The following is a 19057-nucleotide window of genomic DNA, read 5'->3' on the forward strand; positions in this document are numbered from 1 at the left end:
CTTAAAGTTTTTATACAAAAATTCAATTAGGACTTTTTTTAAAAAAGCATGGTTAAAGTGTGTTAAAAAGTACTACTTCACTTTGTGCTTGGTTTGAACTGTGCTGATTTAAACTGTACTTGGATTAGACTTTACCTAGTTTCTACTTTATTGGTATACACAGAACTTGATTTATACTGTACTGATTTAGACTGTACTTGGTTCTTTTCACTCTAATCGTTAGGCAAGCAACACCGGACACTCGATTATTTAGTAGGTAGATCATTAAACCACTGAACTTGGTTCATACTTTATACTGTACTAGTTTGGACTGCAGTGGCTTAAACTTTGCTTGGTTTGAACTGTACTTGTTGAGACCAAACTTAATTTATACTCTACTATAATGGCTAATATATAGATCAATTTTGATCAAATATTGCCTATCCTTTGCCCTTTAATAAATAGCGCTTTCCGTTCCCCTTAACCCCTATGCTAATTTCTCTATTATAAAACTATAAATTTAAGTTCAATCTGATAAAATGGATTTAATTATACAACTGACATGTCCCATTATTTGTTTGGTTCTGATTTATTTGTTTCATAATCCAAATGCACTAATAATTAAAGGAATTCAGTCGTTATAAAGAGACACGAAGGATCGTTGTTGACCAATCGAAAGTTTGAATGCACCCAAAAGAAGAAAAGGTAAAAAAATAATAAGGAATTGGTTCTTCAAACAAAATAACCAATTCCATAAACCTTAGGAATTAATTCCTTTTAGCGCCACTACGTTTTGTATGACATTATTTAATACCTATCGCTATTATATATCCTGCTCGCAGCTGGGCGTTATAAACGTATTGTCGACAAACCCCTTTTGTATATTTTATAATAATAATAATAATAATATTATTATTATATCATTCGACGATTCAGTATATGATGCTCGCCTTATGTACTTGTACGGTATTAATTATACATACGCACACTAGCCGAGCCGGGTGTTTATTACAGTCGCCCATGCCGCTGTTGGCTTTCTATGTGTATAAACTAACATATATAATACGTATAGGGAACAACAGGGAACAAGTGAATTGCTCGCAGTGTTCTACACGGATTTAATACTATTATACAATGTTTATATATACTGTGTAATAATATCATACGGTGTCGGCTCCTCCCGCCCCCGCCCCATCATTGTTCCCGGTGGGATATACAACGACTAGCTGCCGGCACCCTATTTTGTACCTTATGAATATTAAAACAATTATATTGTGTCTATCTTGCAGACAATGTGCCGTTAACACTTAACAATCGCGCGCCCTCTTCGTCCGGATCATTAACCAGCAACCGACCGAGCACAGCAGTGTGTAATTGGTCGCCAATAAAATATATTGTTTTGTACACCGACTTGAGCCGCCGAAGGGACCGTTGGATATTAAATTAAAATTTTGTTGAAAAAAAAAATAAATGTATACTTTTATATTATGTAAAGTCGTTTGGGCAATGTTTGACCAGCGGAAGTGAACCGGCTTGAAAAAGCCCTATACCGCTTTAGGAATAATCAACAATAAGTGAAATTTGAAGGGAAAAAAATTGGGCGGGCAAAGCAATATTCTGAATAATGCTTGGCAAAAGTACACCGAATGGCCATTGGCAGATATCGATACAGTTATTGAATTTTGTATTGCCGTTGACTTTAAATGGCAACACCAAAGGAAGCCGGTAGTAACCACGTATAGTCTAAAATATGAGAACATTTTCAAAAACAAATTCTCTTGAGTTGAGAATATTGCTTAAGTCTCTTTTCGAAATAGACAACTTTGACGATACAATATAAAATGCACTCGAAAAAAAATATAACTGAATTGGCAGCCTTTTATTTAATTTGAAATACAATTTGACATATCCGACAGGAGAATAATCCTCTTGTCACAATTTGTTTTGATATGATTGTATTCTTTTCACTATAATCGTTTGAAAAATAAACGAATATCCATAAATAAGCTCAAACATAATATAAAGTTTTTTGGGTTTTATGGATTCATTCGCGTTTATTGAATTCGTCGTTGTGTTTTTTTTTAAGGATCGACGCAATAAAGTTTAATAAATACCTCATGAAAAATGAATATATTGTTATACAGCCGAGGCAAGATAAAAGAAATAAAAACTACTTTCGGATACTATGGAAAAGCGAAAACGATACTCGCATATCACATCCACATCCCAAGAGATTTGAAAGAATTGCCAAAAATGTACTGAACCCATACAACTAACAAATCCTACTACATGGATATGATTCGCTTAAGATATTTCTTTTTTAAAAAACACAACTATCCTTATATTTGTTTAAACGATTTAAACAGTTTTATGCGATAAAAAAATATCTTTTTCTCCTTAAAGGAAAAACATTGAATCATGAGTACATCTTATAGTACCTATTAAAATGTTAACTTTCCTCTCCCCTCTCTATCTACAGTATCCCATTCCACCACTTACTCTATGTTATAATTTATAATATAAAAGCGTAAAGCCATACTTTACAAGACGGTTCACGGCTCTAACAATGTGTCAAAAGTAGGTTGTAATATTTTAAATAATATACACAACAGAAATGTTTTTATATTACAAGAAATGTATCTATTCCGAAAATAGACTTATGTGTAATTGAGGTTGATAAATTAATGTTTTTCTATTAGTAAATTAGATGTCATTAACATTTAGGTCCTCGGTTGTAATAGGGGTTAAACATTCCCACAATTCCTTACACTAGCAAGTTCGAACCAGCTATTATCTTCCAAACGATGAACTTCTATGAAGGAATTAGAAGACGCTATAGAAATAAATTTGAATAATTTAGTTTCAATAATTTGGCTCGGGGGGTTTTTTTAGATATTAATATCTAATATATTTTCTATATAGTTTTTTTTTTTAATTGTGCTTTAGTCATGTACATAATTATGTTTTAGGTGAATTCATTTTATTGGTATTATGTTGAAATGTTGTCACTAATAAATAAATAAACAAACAGTGTTAGGTGAGTTTGAAATTACCGAAATGTTATATTGATGGGCTCATTTAAAAGTTTTACAGTTTTATTCCATTTTATCTATATTGTTATTATTATTATTATTTAATTAAGTCCGCGTTCTATGGATAATAACAACGGTTAATCAACGTTTAATCGCACTTACCGCGGCACAAAACGGAGTTTGTTTTCATTACAATTTGATTTAATGGAAATAAATCTATGCAATTAGTTGTGTTTTACATTTAAATAGGCATAATTAATAATTATGAAGCGCTAACAACAACCCCTTGTGCAGGTAATACAAATTTATTTCAGCCGTTTTCATAATATAATAAACCTGCTCTTGCCGTAAAACGCGTTTAACCTTCAATGGTGTGTATTTAATATACACAGATATTTTACACGGTATAGGTACAGCCGTTTTGTATGTACAGAAATAATATTGTTATTAACCCGTTATACGGAGATCATTATCGCCCTAACCGTACTTTGCAGGATGATGATAATTTTTTGAATAATGGCCGCCATGCAAACGGGATGGGAACGAACGGCAGGAGTAAGTTTACATGATTATACACCTATTTTACATTTATATATAAATATAAACTTTCACCTTTTCCAACAACAGCAGCGTCTCTACTGTTCCACAGATATAATCAATATAAGGTTAAAACATTTTTGCTTGCTTATATTATAATCGTGCTTGTAACAACCCGTCTAATAGTGCCCCAGCCATTTATCTCGGCTTATATAATCATTTGTTTCACCCCCACAAGGGCCGCCAAATTATATTTTAATAAGCTGTCTAGTGTGAAAACAAACATTATACTTACCTCGGTACCTGTACCTACAGTATAATAATAAAAAGAACAACGTTCTAACCACAAATAATTAGTAAGTATTACAATTAAGTTTAACCGTCTGCTATAATATACTCTGTTTGTAGGTAGGGTGGGTACATAAATATATATTTAAAGTAGTCTAAAAGGCATGCATACAAACATTAAAGGTACCGATACCATTTATTAAAGGGCGAAATATAGGCAATATATATGATGAAAAACTATTTTTAACACATTTCGATCATGTCAACTTATTTTCAGGTCCAACTGTATTCATTATACCGCATAGAAAGATAATGTTATGGTTTAGTCAGTCATCAAGTCTATCATTAGAAAATTTCAAGAGTAAACGACATAATGCTTAGATAGTCCTCACAAAAAATGTATAATATTTATTACATTAGAATAGTAGATTTTCATTTGCTCTTTTTTCTCATTCTCTCAAACTTTTGCTGTAGGGAAATTTATTAAAAGCTTTAATAATATCACAATATTTAAGTTAGAAATCGTGAAGGGGTATAGATTGATAATGACAAATAAAATTATTAAAAGACAAAGAGTGTGGAAGTCCTACCTATTAAGTGTACAAAACTCAAGTGGCTATAGTGAATTTAGCATAATACATTAATTAAAAATAATCAACATTTTACATTAATTTGTCGCATAATGTTTGTGACTTGTGCTTACAATTTTGTGCAATCCTTGAAAAATAAAATAGTAACTATTGCGTTATGCTTACTATCGCATATCCCTATTTAGTATACAATTGAGCATGTTATCTGATGGGTAGAATACACGCTAGGGAGTCGATAATAGTGACTTGACAGTTGTCTATAATGACATTCACCCCTATTAGTCGCCACCAAATCGTTGGATGTTTTTCGATGACAGTCAAACAAACATATGATTGCAACGACAATCTATATATTGTGTGTTATCGCTGCAGCCCATCTTTCTCTCTGTTTTCCAAATGTTTTCCTTGTATATTACTGTGGTGCTTTAGAAAGGAAAATCTTTTGTCTAAAATTAGATTTTATAGTTAAATGTATTCAGTACGAAGTATTTTTACAAGTTTGTTTTACAAATGACTCAATCAACTATAGTTTCTCTTACTTCTTACCAGTATGATTATTTAATTTATCCTCTTGTCTTGCTTAAACTATCTCAAGTTGTCTTTTCACATTTGTTCTACTTTTGGAGGCAATTACCAAACCATTTATCTCGTATGCTCATTCCTAATTTGCTTGCATAAAAAATGCCTGTAAATAGGTAAGTACAATATAGATTAAGAGACCACAGTTGGGATTTAGGTTAGGTTAGGTAAGCACGATTGCCTGTCACAGTTGATGTAAAGGAAACCTAAATAAAGCGTAAGAAAGTTTTTTTATGTCCAAAAAAAAATTCAATTTTAAAAACGTATTATTGAGGCAAATTTTTTTGAGACATTTTTTTCTGGCCGAAATACGAAACTCCTTAAAATAAGCGCAGATGAGACGTTTTCTTATAATGATTCGCTGACGCTACCGGGTATAGGTTTCACCACTTCAGTGAAAAAAAAAAAAGAAATAACTCTAATTCAATTATTTGAGCTTTCCGTTTGAATGAATAACCGTAAAACAAAATAATTATATACATGTCGTGTCCGATGTAATTGTTTTTGAAACGCATCTGCGTTCCGAAACGGTAAAAGTAATTATATATTTCAGGTGCTTTATGTAAAATGTATATTAGCGCGCCAATTACCCGGGGAAAACGCTTTATCGTTTTTAATAAAAATAAAAAATAATATAGCACATTATTTTATACTATTATTACTATCATCGTATACTTTTCGCATAACAATGTACGCGGTAGACTTTGGTAGCTGAGCAGCCGCGGTGTGGGTTCGGTGCTCGTTGTTTGTGTGTATCTTTACTACACATATACACACTATATATATATTGCGTATAAACTGTAGGTGTTATTTATATATATATATATATATATATATATGCATAAGTAATAATAATATGTATAGAGCGTTTAATTGGTTTAAATCCGTGCGGCGGCCACGGTATTATTATTGTCTATAATATTATAACAGCCATCGGGGCGCGGTCGGTCGTGTGCGCGTTTCTCGCATTATCTCTCTCCTCTATATAAATGTTTATGTACATATACTATATATCTATACCTTTATATATAGATGTATACAGTGTGTGTGTGTGTGTGTGTGCATGTCATATATATATAATAGCTTTGGGGTGAACACGCGGAAAGGGACCCGGTTATTAGCCGGCACTGCTGGCTGCTGCTGCTGCTCGTGCGTCTCCCCGCTGTTCTTACTGCTGCCCCTCCGTCCTGCCGCCGGCTTAGCTGGTGCACACCGGGGCTAAATGAAATACTCATGAAAACAATCTGAACGACAACCATTATTCACGCCGTTAAATCCCCTAATATCGCGCCTATTAGTTTGCCGCCGTCAACCGGGCGAAAAGGGGACGATCGCGCCGGGGCCGTAGTGTGCGCCCGTGTCGGTGGCGGCCACGCCTTTCGTGCCGGGCTAAATCAATTTGGCGGAGGTCCGACGACCAATCGGCGGGGCCCGAAGGACTTACGGGTCAAAATGGCCGACGGCACGCCGCGGTAGTACATACATACGGACGTGAGGGCGAGAATATTGTGTTTTCCATCTTGCCCCCCCCTTACACTTCACCATTAACCCTAGTCGCTTTCCACCCCATCCCCCGTCCCCCGCTCCCGGTCCGCCTTCGACCACCACCCCGCCGTTTTGTATTCTCGAGGGGCCCATGAGTTGCCGTTCAGCGCGATAATACCTTATTATAACGTCCAGATGTATATATATATGTATATGTATAATATTATACGGCCCGACGCCGCCTCAGTGTTCGCAGCAGCCCGCCGACCGCTGCCGTCAAGACCCGAAACCGGAATAAGAACTGAACAATATTAAAAAGTCATTTACGCGTCCGTCCGCCCCCTTCGGCCGTCCGTGGATACGCTATTGTGTGTATATTATTAATGTACGATACATATATATGTATTATACTATCCGTGCTTACACGAGGACCGTTTTCGGCCAGACCTTTGAGCCACCCATAGCCGGACCAGTAACGGCAAACGCAGACAGCACGTCGTCCGGCACAGACCGCTTCCGGTTCTTCCACTTCCGACGGACAGCCCGCGATGCCCTGAAATGTACCGGTGAGTTGACTACAATATATATATATATATAAATTTTTTTATTTTTTTTATTTTACATCAGAAGTATACAATCTGTACAATGAGCACAATAAGCATCATAGATGATAAAAGTAGAGATAAATTACATGAATACATTTTGATGGAAGAAACCACTCATTAGTGACACTTCCAACAATATATATATATATATATATATATATATATATATATAATAATAGTATGCACTTTTAACTTTTATATGCTTAAAGTAAGAGATATTTCATTTATACAATGATGCATTAAAAAAAAAATAATAATAAACACTGAATTGGCTTGATGGCACTTTGTAAAGAATTTTTTTTTTGCGTTTGAAATTTAGACCGACGATAACTTTTAAGGGTTAATTTTTGTGTGAGGAAATAATTGGTCTGATGAAAGATCTGGTGTGAGCTATTACAAAAAAAATTTTAATCTTTACCTAGTCGTGTTTTTTTCTTTGTTTTATCATACATAGAATATAAATTATAATATTAACCAATTAATTTAATTATAGTTGAATTTAAAGATTTTTTTTTTATATCAGACATTATGCTAAATGTTATAGATAAAATAATATATCTTGAAACATTTTAGACCTATTGTATGCCTACCTATTTTTCAAATGTTTGTAATTATATTTCTAAATACGTCAGCTAGTTTAACTAATTTTTCCTCATTTTTATATGCATAAACCACACGTAACAAAAAGCATAAATACATCCACATATTCGAGTCAAACAATTTGAGCTATACAACGTTAAAAAAATACTGAAATTGTGTACACAATATAAATAAATAGTACATAATGCATAAATAGTTAAACAAGCAAAAGTTCTTCATAGCCTATCATAGGCACTAAGAATTTAAAATCGTGCATTACTCGAGGATCGTTGGCTATAATTTATTCTTTTGAATTCTTTGAATATTCCAGAAAATTTCTGAGTGTTTACGGAAATTTTCTATCCCGACCGGCTTACAAAATAATAATTAAAAAAGTTTCAAGGTCTAAGTTCCGCTGTTTGTTACAATTTAACCGAAGTTGCTGAATTTCATTATTTTGAATAGGTTCATGAAAATAGATCAGGTTCACAATGTGGATTTGACAAGTAATACCTTATTATGTATTCAAAGCATATTTTTTTGGTTAAAAATATTTTTCTGAAAATAATTCCTAATTTCGTTTATAAATTAGCCATGTTTTTAGGATATTATGGCTAATGAAAAAAAAGTATCTAAACAGTGTGTGGTAATTCTTAAGTATAAACGATTGTATGCAGTATTATTAAATTAAAAAAAAAAAACAAAAACTATTTAATTGTGTGTAATAAATAACAACACATGTCAATCATTGTTATATAATGAAAAAGTGCCTTATTTGTTTGTGAATAAAACTGTGTAAAACACGATTATAGTAAATATATGGCTTTTTTTATTTGGCTTTAACATTGAAAGCCGTGTGATCATTTTATAAAAAGGTACTTGAGTGTTATAATATGGGAATTTCAATTCAATAAATTATTTTAATGTAAGGAATTTTTCGGCAAAATCTAACTCTTTTTCAATGATCGACTTAAACGCAACTGAAACCTTTTGACATTACAAAATAACGACAACAATAAAATCAAAACTAAAATACAACTATAAATAAGACTAATTGAGGTGTAACATTTGTCTTTGGGTGACTTTCTTTAACGCTTCTAATGCTATGTTATTGAAAATGTAAAAAAAAACCTATTGTAAATTTATTTTGTACAGATTGTTTTTCCTAATAAAAAAAAAAAAACTTTTTTATCAGATTAAACCTGATGTTTGATTCTATTATTAACGTTTGTCTAAAAAAAACATTTTGTTTTACAAGTACAGCTTTCCTAACAAGTTTTTTGACTGGGCAACTAAAAATACCACTAAGAAAAATTTCAATAATTTATAAATTTAAGCTAAAATAACTATCTCGGTTTTTTATTTAGTTAAGAAGTCGACGCCACACATTTCTTATATTTTCATTTGCTCATCCTTTTTTTTTGTGCAAAAACAAGGAGAAGCAATCCCTAAATATCTATCACCTTACTTATTATTAATCGAAATATTAAGCATCATACTTTTCACCCTCAAAGAGGTTTTTTTTTAAATTCAATGATTATTTTTTGTAAAATTATAAGACTATTTTTTAAAAAGAAATATAAGCCACATTATTCAAAATGTCAAAAAAAATCGTTGATAGGGCACAATTAATGGTCCTTAAAAGTACCTAAGAAAGTATTTTCTATCTAATTTTTTGATCAGGCTGTACTTATTATCCGATAAAATAATCTTAAACACAACAAAAGAATAAGTTGGAATTGACATAGATTTTTTATCTATGTCAATTATGTATTTGTGACTCTTTTTTCCCCCTAAATAAACTATAGAACATACCGGTTATTTTAAGATGTCGCTCATCTCTGTAACTATTGTGCAGTTAAAAAATTACACATTTTTGAAACCTACTTATTCTTTTGCGGGCACCCTGTATATTATACTAACACATCCCATACTGCATTCATATTTTAATTTTAGCAGGAGATTTAATGTTTAAAAAATAACAAGAGGCATGGTAAAAGTTCTTACTCGAAGTCTTATATCGACCAACGTCCACGAAACAGTCCAAGAGGGCAAAACTTTTAGCGTGCAAGTCAAAAATTAGTTCATCTTATTAGCCGCCTTCTTGCCGTCCTAAAATCACTTTATATTATTAACCATTGCTGAGAAACAATATTTTACTAGGTATATAATACAAAAAGTTGGTTAAACATTTACAACGTTCGATTGCTGCAGATTAGTCACGACACTGTGCATAAATGGATTGGTCGGGTCAGGCTAGGTTGTACCCGCTTCAATATGCAATGTCTAATCAATAAAAGCTAGTTATAATGGCCGTAAGATGGGACATCTTGGTAAATCATTCATACGACAATGTGCAATAGGGAACAGAAATCTAAATAAACTGCGCCGTCTTAGTATCAATTGAGAACCGCCGTGCATTGGTGATACGATAAAAATGGGGTTTTATTGGAGTATAATATAAATAATTAAAAACTGTAACGTTTCCGCCAAAAAAAAAAGAAAATTTAATCAGTAATAAATTATACAATCGAAAACGCGAGGTCGTACGCGAAGTCGTTATTGATATATTTTTTATCTTTCATTGCATTGAAAAACATAATTAAAATAAAAAGAAAGGGCCTTTAAAACAAACACGGCGAGCTTGTTAAATTGTAACTGGAGTTGTTTACATACATCAATACCTTGGTCTATATTATTGGGTGGGTAGCCTTTAAGCAGTTCTTGAAGTATAGAGGCGCTTTCTTTTAATTAAATGCTGTTTTAGCTTGGCATATTTTTTTTTTTTTTTTGTTATTTATTTTATACTTCTTATACCGCACTTATTATACTTTCTAAATACGTGTGTAAATCTTTTAATTACTCTATTTTTTTGATTTCCTTATAGGTAAATATATTTTCATACTATAGCCTAATTGTTCCTACTGCAAACAAGAACTTAAGTAGTTTTTGTATTATTTTAATTAGTCATCGTCTTCTGCACGGTATTTGAGATTTTATATTTTCTGTATGTCTTCTTCTTTTTTAGCTATTATTACTACATCATCCGCAAATTTTAGCATATCATCATTCCATCAAAACCATTTAGTTTTACCCCTAGCTGAGTTCTTTCTTTCATTAAACCTATGGCATCTTAAATATGATAGATGAAAGAGCATAGGTACTAGACTAACTATTAAATAGAAAACATATATTTTTTCAATAATAATTACAAACGGGCTAAATGTCTACAGTAAAAAATATGTACTTTTTTTGTTTTACCGTCAAGTGGTTCTTGCTCTTCGTCAGTTTTAGGGTGATTCATTTTAAGACGATAGGTAACTTATACCTCTCAAATATGTATCAATTTAATTATTATTCTTATATTCTACATAATATTGAACCATGTTTTGGACTTGCACAACCTGACCTAACCATACGATTTCTTTACTGCATGTCGAATTCTACTGTGGCGTAATTGCGTTATAAGAATATAATTGTCTCTTTCGTCGCGCTGATTATTTTTAAGAAACCGCCAGATGTTAGCATGATGTGTTCGAACCATTTTTTGAAATGTAGAGTGCCGTCCTACAATCTTGATTCTATCGGTTCCATCTAGAACGCTTTGGTAAACATTCCATGTGGATAACGGGGTAGTACAAGACTCTTATTAGTCGTTCGTCCTATAGCCTGGCACTCTAACTGCACTAACTCGATATAGTCACAAATCTCAACACGTCAGAAACGTGGTCTAAAGGGTCTTATGGTACGAAGTAATGTTTGTCTTTGTGGTAACAATAAAAAACTATTGTAACTAATTATTTCCTCTGACAAATTTCTTGAATTTGTAATACAGTTGAATTAGATAATATATTATATTCAATCTCCATTGCGACATATGATTCTAAAATTATAAACGAAATTTCTTGGTATTAAAATATTTTAGCCTTTGTTAGACTTCAAAATATGTGGTTGGGCTATTTTTTTAACGGCTTATTTTAAAACAAAAACATTAAAATTGATTTAAAAAACATATTTTGACAGAACTAAACTACATGGTTGCATGTAGTTTTGTTTACATAAAACATAATAAAACATTTTTGAATTGGTTAAATAATATATTTTTTTCAATTGACATTATTGTAGTAGACTTCTTTTGTATTATACCATTTGTGCAATACACATATTTTTTGTAGACTATTTGTACAAAAAGTCCTTTAAGCTTACAAACGATTTGAAACACTGATAGTAATGTTGTCGATTGTTTTTCTGCAACCATAATCAATACAGCAACAAAGAGCACATGTAATTATAAATTTAAGAAAAAATACTATGTAATTAGATAAATTAGACCAATTTACAGACCGTTTTGCACAGCTATCGAGGAGAACATAAAGTACATAATCGGACCCGATTAGCTATAATAAACGGTCAGTTTTCCTCACACTAAAGATCTTTAGTTGATCACTTGTGATGCTCATTGAAGTCATGTGTGAATACTGAATACTTATGAATTATGGTCATTGTGCACCTTCGAATTGCTTACCCTCGCACTTATTAACTGTACCTCTTTTGGGTCAATTATATAAAATATTTATTTCGTTCGAATTTTTAAAGACCAAATGGTTTTATCAATAAAAAGAATCTATTAAATGTTTTTTTTTTACTTTTGTTAAAACACAAGACTTAATATTTAAATCACTGTTAACTTCAATGATCTGTTTTATTATTATTGACAAGCGAGTTTATTTGATAAGTTTTTATTTAATAAGTAGGTACATTTTTATAATATAAGCTATTCGAACTATCCGGGGTAGTTTATTAAAAATGTATTTTTGAGATTACTCATCCATCCAGTAGGTTTAGTAGGTCCGTTTAGGTTTGTTATTATTATTGCCTCTTATAACGCATTCGGACGACTATAAAACATGCATAATAATAATACATAGATTCGTTTTAGTGTACACATTTAGTGTGGCATTATTGGTACTGCTGAAAGGTTAAAAATGTAAAAAATTAACTTCAAAAAACCAGCAAAGTTTTTAGCTCTTAGCTAATATTAAAAAAACTCATTACACCTAATTATTTTGTGTTTTTTTTTATTCCTTAAGTATTACCACATCAAACGTCAGGAAAAAAACAGAGATTATTATCTTTAAGTCTATTTTTAGGCGTAGCTTTAATGTGTAAAAGTATCGCTGATCTGACTAAGTCACTCGATTAACATTTCAATTCAAATTCAGTTGACACCGTTGCATAAAACACTGGTGATCAGAACCTATGGGTTTGGAAGCCATTTTATCATAAATGTTGATCTGTTTCACAAAACGGTGGAACCAATTACAAAAAAAACTATGGCCGAGTAAAGATTTGATTAAACCGAAAAAAAAGAAAAATGTAGTATCGTCCATTCAATAATTATTTGGGTGTTAAGCACTTCGCCGAAACCTTTGGCTATAATATGGTTTAAACTTTAAATGTCTTGCCACGCACTTATTTTTCTAACGTCGGTCCACATCCCATGTAACTAAAAACCTCTCAATCTTATCGGCATGTAGGTATATTTCTAGAATTAGCCCTTAGGTTAGGTTTTACATGATTACTAAACATTTGTATATTGTTCCAACTCAAATTGTTGGTTCCGAAATCCGTTGATGACAACGTTGTCCGTACCGTTTCAGGCCGTCAATGGAAGAGTTTAATGATTAGCTCGTGGAAACGTCTTGGCGACAGCCGATAGACAACAGCGACTATAACATTCGCAGTACCGAGAAAGTAGGAAGAAAAATAAAAATGCACAACTCGACTTACGCTTGCATGGCCAGGACTAACGGGTCCAACCAACAGCCTTCGGATCACGAGACCGGCGCCGACCGCCAAAACAACAGTCTGATGTTCGCCAAGATACAATTGCCCAAGTTGGAAAACGACTTGCAAAACTACAACGTGAGGATGGATTCTAGATCACACGCTGACCAAAATAAAGGTAAGGCCAAACCGAATAGTAATTAGACGAATGAGATCCGTATTCTAACGAGGTACGATAATATTAAACGAATATTTTTTGGGGGATAAGACGGTAAAGGCGCAAGTCAAAGACAGAGCTGTAATGAGATACTCGCATTGAAAATAACAACTAGATATTGAATTTTAAAAAATATCTAGATAAAAATTATAGGTACACCTGACATCTTGAAATGCAATTTCTTGCACTATTGCTAATACGTATTATGATTATTATTAAAAAATCGCATTTATTTCTATCAACTTGTTTGTTGAAAAAATAATTTTCTCGCGCGGATTTCATTCTTTATCCATTGATCTTCTAGTCTAGCCGTTAGTCTTAAAACGTTTTATTATTCCACATAAAGAAATATATATATATATATATATATATATATATATATATATAAAATAATGTTTTGTCGTTATTTTGTTATTATAAACTATAGAAGTCGTCCGACATTGTACGCTTTTTTACCGTTTGCACTAAAACCCGACTGCGCCAACGACCGGTATAAAGTTATACACTTAGTATAATATAATATTTACGCCATTATATATTTATATATATATATATACTACGCCACCGAGATTTTGACTGCCACTTAAATATTGTTATGGACATTAATAAAATAAATGTACGTCTCACGGGGTGTCCGACGGTTCACATAAAAATAACGTTATCTTTATCTGATCTCGCTGAGCTCAATTTACAATATTATTTTTGATGTTGCAGACGGTTCGACGGACCAAACGATCCGGAGGTACCGGACGGCGTTTACCAGAGAACAGTTGCTCAGGTTAGAAAAAGAGTTTTACAAAGAGAACTACGTGTCCAGACCTAGGCGATGTGAGCTGGCTACCGAGTTGAACCTGCCCGAGTCCACGATCAAAGTGAGTTGGCCATAAAAACCACAGAATAAACAGATAAATCACGGATAAATCATGATAAATAGTAAATTAACCACGATATACTATGAGACTATCTCTATTAGCAAGCGACTAGTGGCTTTACGTCAATTTTTCATTGGTGATTTTGTGATTGTAATCTGAGAAATCAAAGGTGCGGTAAAAAAAATAAATTGTTCGCACCACATTAAAATAACATCCGATCCTTTCCTTGGACTGCTTAAAACAGATTTATGAAATATAATAAACAATGGTCGTAGACTTATATGTATTACAGTCGCTAGGGGCAGTGTATATGCAAAATAGGTACACAAGTGCATTCGATTATAAGCTGTTGCCTATACCTTGTACTTACCATATTTATATAATACTTCTATTAGTGCAACTCACGGTTAGTAGGCAAACGGTTTTTTACTTAAAGGTTGACCGAATTCCAAAGAGTCCAGTCATCGCCTTTCACAAGTTCATTTCACGTTGAAAACAAACGACAGATGGTTAAAACGAAAATGATCACATTTGTTGACGCACCTCCCAAACTGTCTCTTATAATAATAATATACTCATTACCAATTCTAACCAACTACTAAGTCACTCCACAAATTTATCTCACAAAACTGTTGAGCTTTAATGAGAAATACAATAGCTACTATTTGTAGTATGATTTGTTATGGAAGGAAAATTTTTAGTGAAAATTATTTGACAGTTGATGAAGATTCCAAAAATATATATAGATATGTATCCAATCTGTGTCTAATCGATAGTAGCCTATTCAAATAGGAACTCCATAAAATTACAGATTACTAGCTTCTTCATACAATTTTCTTTTAATTTCATTAACATATTTAAATGTTCATTATTAATTATTATTAAACACACCTAATTACAGTAGTTATCTTCTGTTGATATTAAATCTTAATAGGAACAAATTGAGAGTGGTTGTCTGATAATTTGCTAATTACAGGTGTGGTTCCAAAACCGTCGGATGAAGGACAAACGGCAGCGGATCGCCATGGCCTGGCCGTATGCCGTATACACGGACCCCACGTTCGCGGCCACCGTGCTGCAGGCGGCCGCGGCCAGCGCCCACGTTAACGGCACGCTGCCCGACATAGCGGCCATCGCCAACGCTTACCAGTACACAGCGGCTGCGGCGGCCGCGACGCCCGGTTACTTCCACGAGTACGCCAAGTTCCAGGCGCACGGCTACAATCCGACGCCGTCGTCTTCGTCGTCCACGCCGTCGCCGCTGCACATGCTGAAAAAGCCGTTCGTCCACCATCACCACCAGAACCACGTTCACCATCAAAATCGTCACTTGCAGCATCAACATCAACATCAACAGCACGCGGACGCGTCGACCGCCGCCGAGTCGCTGAACCGGTTGCACAACGGCCTGCAACATTCGACCAACAACTTCAAACCGTCGTCGGACGCGCCGCCGGCAGACACCGATTATCAAGGCGGCACTAGCTGCAAGTGCGGCATCGTCAACTGCGTGTTGACCAGCGTGGACACGGCGGCCAATCGCGGCGCCTCGTCCATCACACCGTCCCCGACACCCGAACACTTGCCACCGCCGCCCGTGTCGTTTTTCATGACGTCCACGTCACCGGCGGCGGCCACAGCCACAGCAAAAAGCCCGGACGGCCAATCCGACTGTTCAGCGGCCGTCCACGAACAAGTGTACCACAAAGAATACACCAAGAACAAATTATTCCAGCCCTACAAGACCGACGTAGCCACCAAACTTAATTAGTTTCTACAAGATACCGCAATACTTATAGTATTCGTTGGCATGATGTAGATAACTTCTTACCACACCCTCATCGACTCAAAACGACCTACAAAGATATAAATAGATGATTAGCATAAAGATATAATTAATGAAAAGGATACTAGATTTGCATAGGCCTTTTTATTAATACGTCAATGGATTGCTAATTGTTCCAAAAGTATTTGATAGTCATTTAATGGCGACTCATAAGTCATACCAAGCACTAATTTGTGCTCAACACACATAGCACGAATCATACCTATGTATACATTATTTATTATATGTATAAACAATGAATTAGTTAAAAATTGTCTTTATCGCTAAAAATGAATTTTTAACCCAAACGTAAACTATAGCGAATTTACGTGGTTTGCTAGCTAACATAATATTATACGCTTAGCAATTTTTTAGTTAATGATCTATGTCTGTGATGATCCCTTAAAAGCGAATGCACAAATGCTGCTATCATATCATACTCAAATACCTTCCCTCTAGCACCAAAAAGATATGTTTTTTGGTCGCCAAACTGACCTAGACCACCTCTCTCGTTTTTTTTTCTATCTTAGGACGACCGGTTAGTGGGGACCACAACCTAGCATTGGTGGAGATCAGAGCCCCCGGGTTTTGGATACTAAACATCTTAAAACTTTAAATTAGCGCTTTTCAAAATACCTACATTTATTTTTTAGCAAGAGACTTATTAAAATTAAAACAAATTTTAAGTTTTTTTGAGATCCCAAGCTTCCCCCCGATCTTCGTCAATGCCACCTAGTCGTTGTATATTAATTTCTTACCTAATTTCGCCTATTTGAAGTCTTACATAAATCTTCCTCCTCCTTAACATGATTTGTTCCGTCACACTTATTTTTCTCTAATTGCTTAAACTCAAGCAGTTCAATTATCCGATCCATCCATCATTAGATTCCTATATAAGTTAAACAACATCTCAACTTTTGCCATACCGTTTAAAGACAACAATTGATTTGATTTATGTGTAGACGGTTTGATCCTTCTTTTTTACTAGTCGTGTGATCAACAACACAAGTCATGTACATCCGTCATATTTTATATTTTATTTTAATACATTTTTAGCGACTGATTCAAACAGCTGTAAATTAGAATCATATATAATAGTATTATTTATTTACATTTTACTTTAGACGAGTGCCTATTGTATATATTACTGTAGCAGATCAAAACGATTTATTAGTTTTTATTCTTATATTAATATTATTATGTATTTTATTAATAATTTGTAGATTTTATGAATAGTACTTACTACTTCCCACACAGTAAAAATACTGTTTTTTTTTAAACACAAACGTTTCAAAAATATTTCTTAAACATTATAAATAAATTTAAATATGTATGTATTATTGAAATATATTGTATTATTAATATTTAATTTCCTTTCAAAATTGTATTTAGTAATAATTATAAAATATTAAATTATATATTTAAAAAAATATTTTTGCTGCGTGGGCTATTGTGTTTTTTTTAATTAAATATTTTAATTAGCCAACAATAGCTAATCTAACCTAACCTATTGTTAATTAGGCATCCAATTATAAGGTAATATTGATCCTGTGTATATTGTATAAACCAATTATACCTATTAATGTTTAATATTTGTCTTTTATATTATTACTTATTATTAACTGTTCGACAACAATAATGAAATTAATGTTCATTTCTATGGTTTTCTTATATTTGATTTAAAAATAAAACACCACAAACATACCTACCTAATGTTTTCTCTATAAGTTACTTTAAGACAGAGACATAAGTTCCAATTAGCATCAAAAAATTCCTTCCAATTTTTTCATATTGTTTTTTTTATCTGATTACAAGGAAAACAAAATACAAAATGTACTTCTGAAAAACATTTACCAATTTTAAACAAACAATTTTGCCATCGTGTTTGAAGGGTTGATTTATAATTTAACTTATAAACAATGTATTGTCAACTTGAAGTACCAGCCGCTCATAAATTTAACAAAAATTATTATTTACTCGACTAATATGTTTTATAGTATTTAGCACTAAAGAGAAAATACTGATGCTGTTATAATATTATACCAAAAAATATCCTAACTGAATCTCACGTAATAATGTAAGTAACACAAAACAATTAATTTTCTTTTTTTCTTTATTTAACATAATCCAAAAACAAACACACAATGATTACAATTAGTTTAGATAATACTATTTTGCTATTAACATTAAATATACCACTCACACTCCCTTATAGTTTAATTTTCTAAAGCATAATATATATATGCACAAATATTACACTCCAGTTCATATATATATTATATACATTATTTCTCGATTACAATACATAATATGATGAATTAATAGGTAAATACACTAAAATTAATTTTAGATAACACAATCTTTTAATTTATAATGAATATTTCATGTAATGCACAACAACATTCATTTTGTCTAATAATACATTCTCTAAAGTATATTTAGCTAAATTTGGAAGTCAATAAGATTAAATGTATACTTATATTTAATATTCGATTATATGAGAGTATAATATATTATGTTCCATTATTATATTTTATTATTACACATAATCACAATAAATATTTTCTAATTTTTTTTTAAGTATATTTTTTTAAACATTTTTTATAGCCTTTATTTAAGTATATTTTCAAAGAAAAAAAAAATTATGATGAACGATTAGTGTTTAAAAAAAACTTTTTCCAC

At 32.7% G+C, this 19057-nt stretch overlaps 1 protein-coding gene across 1 annotated transcript; it reads left to right on the forward strand.

The window, feature by feature from the left end:
• The first annotated feature begins 6982 nt into the window (after positions 1 to 6982).
• On the forward strand, positions 6983 to 17397 carry LOC126836995 (segmentation protein even-skipped-like). Its single transcript, XM_050570721.1, has 4 exons — positions 6983 to 7056; positions 13335 to 13639; positions 14393 to 14550; positions 15527 to 17397. The coding sequence occupies exons 2-4, from the start codon at positions 13447 to 13449 to the stop codon at positions 16319 to 16321; spliced, it is 1146 nt and encodes a 381-aa protein (XP_050426678.1). The 5' UTR covers positions 6983 to 7056; positions 13335 to 13446; the 3' UTR covers positions 16322 to 17397.
• The last annotated feature ends 1660 nt before the right edge of the window (positions 17398 to 19057 follow it).

This window comes from Adelges cooleyi, unplaced genomic scaffold (genome assembly GCF_023614345.1).
Source record: "Adelges cooleyi isolate 19-005CV unplaced genomic scaffold, UGA_ACOO_1.1 ACOO_flye_CR_arks_rails_tigmint_CR_PRNA_247, whole genome shotgun sequence".
Lineage (NCBI taxonomy): Eukaryota > Metazoa > Arthropoda > Insecta > Hemiptera > Adelgidae > Adelges > Adelges cooleyi.